Source organism: Perissodus microlepis, chromosome 11 (genome assembly GCF_051167445.1).
Source record: "Perissodus microlepis isolate ML-2025 ecotype Zambia chromosome 11, ASM5116744v1, whole genome shotgun sequence".
Lineage (NCBI taxonomy): Eukaryota > Metazoa > Chordata > Actinopteri > Cichliformes > Cichlidae > Perissodus > Perissodus microlepis.
In genome coordinates this window covers 36847789-36854442 of record NC_140471.1, presented here as the reverse complement: position 1 = coordinate 36854442, position 6654 = coordinate 36847789, and the positions used below count along the sequence as shown (strand labels likewise).

At 48.3% G+C, this 6654-nt stretch overlaps 1 protein-coding gene across 1 annotated transcript in view; it reads left to right on the top strand.

The window, feature by feature from the left end:
* The window catches only part of LOC146378488 (SMAD family member 4-like), a 17340-nt gene extending 11154 nt beyond the window's left edge, over nucleotides 1-6186 (top strand). Inside the window, exons 4-11 of the mRNA XM_084944620.1 lie at nucleotides 2069-2197; nucleotides 2272-2487; nucleotides 2569-2706; nucleotides 2804-2857; nucleotides 3171-3354; nucleotides 3436-3604; nucleotides 4334-4472; nucleotides 5459-6186. Coding sequence (XP_084800746.1) covers nucleotides 2069-2197; nucleotides 2272-2487; nucleotides 2569-2706; nucleotides 2804-2857; nucleotides 3171-3354; nucleotides 3436-3604; nucleotides 4334-4472; nucleotides 5459-5664 — 1235 coding nt within the window. The 3' untranslated portion in view covers nucleotides 5665-6186. The remainder of the gene's footprint in view (nucleotides 1-2068; nucleotides 2198-2271; nucleotides 2488-2568; nucleotides 2707-2803; nucleotides 2858-3170; nucleotides 3355-3435; nucleotides 3605-4333; nucleotides 4473-5458) is intronic.
* Nucleotides 6187-6654: the final 468 nt, after the last annotated feature.

Here is a 6654-nt window from a genome sequence, read left to right as displayed (position 1 = left end):
GCTTGGTCCTGATGGTCTTCCTCACTAGTTTCTCCCCAGGGTGAATGTAGCTGTTGATATAATATGGACTCTATTATTAAATGAAAAGAACAAATCACACTACACTACTGAAACCTTCTGCTGATGTATTTAAAGTTTCCATGTTACCAGGCTGTAGATGGCTCTGAAGATTTAAACAGTTTTAGATCCATTACACTCACAGTCTTAAATGTTAAAATCTCAAAGGACAGCATTATATTTTTGATATTAACAGTAACTCTGGGCCTCTGTAGAGTGTGCAGCTGATCTCATCACTGTCTAAAAATGGATAACAAAACCTAAGCAGTGCTGAATCATTCAATAACACAGACTATTAGAGTAACAGATGTGTAGCATCGCTAACTAGCTAACAACAAGCCTCAAACACAGTGCGTATGCTAGCAGCTAATCTAGCAATCTAGCATCTAGCACCTGGCTAATCTGTGTGTCTTTTTCATGACAGTAACATGGTTGTATTTACCTTAATTAAACAAGTCGTCAGTCGCGGTAAACCCATCAGCAAATAAACTGGAGCAGCCGGGCTGCGTAAAAAGTGTAGGGGGGGGGCGTGTTTGCGGTCACGTCCAGCAGGTGTGTGGGCGGGAGCGTAACACAGTCGCTCCACCTTAAGTCCCTACTGCGCAGACTCTGGCAAGATGGCAGCTTCCAGAGGCGGGATATTTTGGCTTCATTTTTGTAGAATGGGAGGAGGCGCTGTCACGTTGTCCATGTTTTCTACAGTCATTGGGTCCAGATCAGGTGAAGCTAACAGACAGTTAGAAGCTACAGCTGCCTGTGTCACCATCCACCTGTCAGTCAAAGAGGCCACGCCCCTAATATTGCAAACAGGTGAAAAGGATACTGTACTCAGAAATACATGTACATTAGTGGGTAATTATGTCTTCCAACCACCTGAAGCACTCTTATAAACGTATAATTAAAGTATTAAAACAACAGAGGAGCGTGCGTCCGACTAACGTTGTGTTAAACATGTGGCTACATACTGCTGCATATGTAGGCAGACGAGGGAAGAAGTCATAGGAATTCTCATGTGTTTAGACTCAAAATATGAAGGCTGATACTGGTGTTTTCTCTTCAGTGAACAGGGCCTCTTCACCAAAGATAAAGAAAGAGACAACGCCACCGTCATCTTAACAAACACTCATCTTCTTCCTCCTGACCTCCAGCTTCATCTCCTGAACTGAAGTCAGGGCTCTAACTCTTGAAAATGTGCATAAACATGCTTATTTATTCCCGATATTGTCACAGATAATTATTTTCAGCAGTTTAGACCTGCCGTCTCCAGATAGCTAAACAACAGCTGGTTGTAAGCTAACATCACAGCAAACTATTGTCAGGCTCCAGTGTCCTAAAATCATACTTTCCCTCTGATAAACAGTTTAACTACATTCTCAGACTGTATGAGAGTTTATTCACCAAGCGTCCGTGTCCTGCGACAAACAGCCACTTCGAATAAAGTATTTCTAACACTAACAGTCATGAACAGGGGCTAACAGTCATTAACAGGAGCTAACAGTCATCAACAGGAGCTGACAGTCATCAACAGGAGCTAACGGTCATTACCAGGAGCTAACAGTCATCAACAGGAGCTGACAGTCATCAACAGGAGCTAACGGTCATTACCAGGAGCTAACAGTCATCAACAGGGCTAACAGTCATTAACAGGAGCTAACAGTCATCAACAGGGCTAACAGTCATTAACAGGAGCTAACAGTCATCAACAGGAGCTGACGGTCATCAACAGGGCTAACAGTCATTAACAGGAGCTAACAGTCATCAACAGGGGCTAACAGTCATTAACAGGAGCTAACAGTCATCAACAGGGGCTAACAGTCATTAACAGGGGCTAACAGTCATCAACAGGAGCTAACAGTCATTAACAGGAGCTAACAGTCATCAACAGGGGCTAACAGTCATCAACAGGGGCTAACAGTCATCAACAGGACTCGGATTGCTACAGTTGAGTGACTGGGGTACAAACGTCAAACCTGGGGTACAGTCTAAATGTTTGTAATGTCTGCTTTGACAGGTCCTCAGTCTCTCATAAAGGAGGAGTTCATGCAGGAGTGTCTGCAGATCGACCTGCCCCCCCACACCGACCCCTATGGCCACCCACGGCCTGTCGGCATGTATCCCAGCATGCCTTTGTCTCCCCCAGGTCAGTGTGCTGCTCCTTGCTGTCAGCGTGCGAGACGCCGTGATGCTGTTGTAACACAGTCGTGTTTCCTGCAGGCAGCAGCTCCATGGTGCCCGCAGCTCTGACTGCCGGGGGGGTCGGCGGCGGTTTGGACGGACCTGGCCTCCTTCAGATCGCTCCGCCTCCTAACCACGGCGGGCAGGCTTCACCGCCTCACTCAAATCCACCTCACACTCCCCAGCCCCCCCATCCCCCCACCCCAGCCTCCCCACATCAGCAGAGCCCAGAGTACAGTGGCCCCCACAAACCTGGTACTGTACCCTAAGTACTATGTACTACCTGTGCTTAGTACTACTTCTGTAGTGTAATGAGTGTCCTGTGTGTCTCCACAGCCAACTGGGCAGGTAACAGCCCTGCCCCCTACACCTCTGCAGGACCGCAGCATAGTGGGCGGGGCAACCAGCCACATCCACCATTGCATCATCATCCTCATCATCATCAACAACACCACGCCCCCAACACTCACTTCTGTAAGACAGCATGTTAAATGTTACTGCTCTATTCAGTACCGTAGTACTGCGAGTACTGCAGTATTGCTGAGTACTGGGTCTGTGTTTGTTTCTGCAGGGTCACAGCATCACAGCACCGCTCCGTATCCACAGCCAGTATCCAACCACCCAGGTACCACACCTGTCCACAAACCCCGCCCCCCTCACTCTGACCTCACTTTATTAATAAGGATTCAAAACATAGTGGCCGACGTCCCCAAAATACAAAATGTCCCTTCTTAGTGAAGCAGGTCCAAAAAATGTTAATGTAATGTTAGTGCCCTGATACTCAGACCTATCTGTCTGAGTTCCCTGAAACAAAGATGTCCTCTCTTACAGAAGTAAAAGCTCAGGTAATAAAAGGTTGAGAAGCACTTTTGTCTCCAGTTTGTCAGGATGTTTGGGGAGCAGGTCCGCCATGTCCTGATCTGTGTCTCGATCCTCAGGTCCAGAGTTCTGGTGCTCCATCTCCTACTTTGAGCTGGACGTTCAGGTTGGTGAGATGTTTAAGGTCCAGTCCAGCTGTCCCCTGGTGACCGTGGACGGGTACGTGGATCCTTCGGGAGGAGATCGATTCTGTTTGGGACAGCTGAGCAATGTCCACCGTACGGCCGCCAGCCACCGCGCCAGGTGAGCGGTCGTTTAGTGGGTGGCACCATGAGAGTTATTGTGGTGTTAGTACTTAATGTTGCTGATGTTGTTGCCCTGCAGGCTCCACATCGGCCGGGGGGTTCAGCTGGAGTGTCGGGGGGAGGGTGACATCTGGATGCGTTGCCTTAGCGACCACTCTGTGTTTGTCCAGAGTTTCTATCTGGACCGGGAGGCGGGCAGAGCACCAGGCGATGGCGTTCATAAGATCTACCCTGGAGCATACATCAAGGTGAGTGCGTGGAGCGGTAGACGCTGCGAATGACCATCTGAGCCCAGACGGGCTCAGTTTCACTCAGGTCCATCAGATATCGTCAGAACCCCTTCAGAACCCCTTCCAGTAACCAATCAGATTCGGGCTACATCACTACTGTTACATGTTTACCTTTGTCCACCATTTCAGTTTTCTGGTCCGTCTGTTTTACGGTTTTCTGGACGTAAAACAGACAGACAAAGACGTGTTTGGCGATCGCAGGAAGTAAAGCAGCGAGTCCATCTTCCTTTTACAGATTTGATCTTCCTGATTTGTGAAGAGATCCGAGTTTCTCTGAGAGGTTTGTTTGGGCCGTGTTTCTCGATACTTGGACAGCTTTGTTGTAACTTCTTCAGCAGCTTGTTGACAGTTTTATAGGACATAGATTTGTGCATGATTGGACATAAAAGTGTGAATTGGCTCCTGTTTCTATCAGGTGGTTTTGGCTCTGCTGGCAGTTTTGCTCTTTGTTAACCCTAGCTCATTATGGCGTGTTCAGTACGTGGCTGTTTTTGCCCACCATGTTCACGCACATTTACACCTGGATGGATCCATCACAGAGAAACGTGCGGTAGGTTCTTCCCCAAGGATATTTGGCATGCAGACTGGCATCGAACGACCACCTCTACCACCTGAGCTACAGCCACCCCGGTGTCTCACCCGTCTGCCTGTCTCACCCGTCTGCCTGTCTCACCCGTCTGTGTTCAGGTGTTCGACCTGCGGCAGTGTCACCGGCAGATGCAGCAGCAGGCGGCAGCGGCTCAGGCAGCTGTGGAGACTCAGGCAGCCGCGGTGGTCGGTGCAATTCCGGGTCCAAACAGTGTGGGAGGAATCGCGCCTGCTGTCAGTGAGTATCACCTGCCCCACACAGCCAGTGACAGACAGGCACAGGTGTCATTGTTACAGTTTGGTCCGGAGTGCAGACGGTAACTCTTAAATCAGTGACAAGACCGTGTGCACCAACATTTAAGTATTGTGTCGTTTTATAAAGTATTTAAACAAAAGATTAATAATTCTGAAAAAGGAAACTGTCAGCTGTGTGTGCGTGTTTGTGCGTGTGTGTGTGTGGAGCGCCTCCTGCTGGACACACTGTGACTGTGAGGGACTAAAAAAAATCGTGTTAGAGCAGACGGAGAGTTTTTGGCCTGAAATTTGAATTGTGAGCTGATGGGCGGGGTTAGGCTGAAGCAGGAAGTGTGTGGAAGGTGAAGCGAGGCCTTCAACGAGTTCTCACTGATCTCTGATTTTAAGATCTGCAGCTCGAATGTTTCACAGGAAAAGGTCCCAATACAATCAGAGCTGAGACACAGATGTAATCTGATTACCTGATTCTCCAGCACGGAGGACCAACAATGAAACATCCATAGGAAATAAATCAATTACTCAGTAAATGGATTCATATCTGTAAGTGCAAAACGATCATTAAAACTTAAATGTAGCCATTAATTAGGAGGTAACGAAAAGACGCCTGTGGGTCTGTCAGCTGGTCACCTTACTGTGATTGACAGGCGTCTCTTCCGGAATAAAGAAGTTCAAATCCATAAAATAGGAAAAGGAGAAATCAAAAAATAAACAGGGTGACAAAAGCGAATCGATGAATCAATAAATTATAACATGAACCAGACGCAGGGCTTAAAAGACTTACCTGCAGAGTGAATCGAGTCAGATTCGTGTTGGACATTTTGGGCCTCAGTGCGACTTCCTGCTTTTTCATGCATTTAATGTTATTTCACTTCCTTTTTACGGTGGGCGGCCTCGGCCCTCGGTGTAAGCCTCGTGGTTTTAATTTCACGTGTTTTAGTTTCTGTGTCTCACCTGTGCTTCCTCCCGCAGGTGTGCGCTCAGCGGCCGGTCTGGGCGTGGACGACCTCCGCAGGCTGTGCATCGTGCGGCTGAGCTTCGTCAAAGGGTGGGGGTGTGACTACCCACGGCAGAGCATCAAGGACACCCCCTGCTGGCTGGAGGTGCACCTGCACCGAGCGCTGCAGCTGCTCGACCAGGTGCTGCACATGCTGCCGCCACGAGAGCACGCACTCTAGGACCTCTGCGCTCTGCCCACAAACGCACCACAGCAGGGGTCGGTTCACACGGGTTTCAGACAATCAGCCAATCGCAGCGTCTTGTCTCTGCTGTCATTTAAGTTCGTTTCTGTGGAAACCAGCGTGACTCGTTAAAGGGTCAGTTCACGCGAGCGTGGCGTCTGCTCGAGCATCCACGCTGGCCTGCAGTTTATTAGTTCCGCCCCCTCAACAGGTGAACTGACCCTTTAAGCCTGATGTCAGAAATCAGCTGATTACCAAAAAAACCTCGTCATCGTCATCTTCCTCCTTCTGTCGGTTTTTAGTTCCTTTAGCTAATTGTCAACCAAAGAGCCATTCCTGTTCCTTTGATGACATCATATCCTGTTTACGTTGCGTTTCTGCTCCCTCTGACGGTCACATTATTTATTCTGTCGTCTGCTTTTTTTCTCACGTTTAACTCATTTAAAGGCTTTTATACTGAAAGGGTGTAAAGCTCTGAATCATCAGCTGTCTCTTCAAATTAAAAGTCTGGTGGATAAAGATCTTCGTCTTTGTTCGTCTTTCACTCTGCATTCAGACACTTCAGAGGAACACTCTCCTCTCCATCCACACGCAGTGATCAGGTAGGGCGCTCCCAGGAAGTCCATCCAGTCGTCAGGACGTTTCATCACTGATCCAGGTGACTTCTGCAGTCTCAGCTGACCGGATGATTAAAGATCTGCGCTGGAAACGATCAAACGAGGAACTTCATGCACGAGAGCTGCTCCACTTAGTGCAGCAGGGAGCTGAAACAGAAAACAGGCCACGCCTGGTCCATAAAAAAGGCCACACCCCCTTCAATGTACTGACGCGCACACACACAAATAATCAGATTCTTATTAGAGTTATAGAGTATTTTTAGAGTTCATGAATAAAGGCCAAGTTATGAAGAGGAAACACGAGCACCACGCTTCTTCTTCTACGCCCAACATTTTTCATCAAAGCCGAGGAAATTAGGAAGACGGTCCG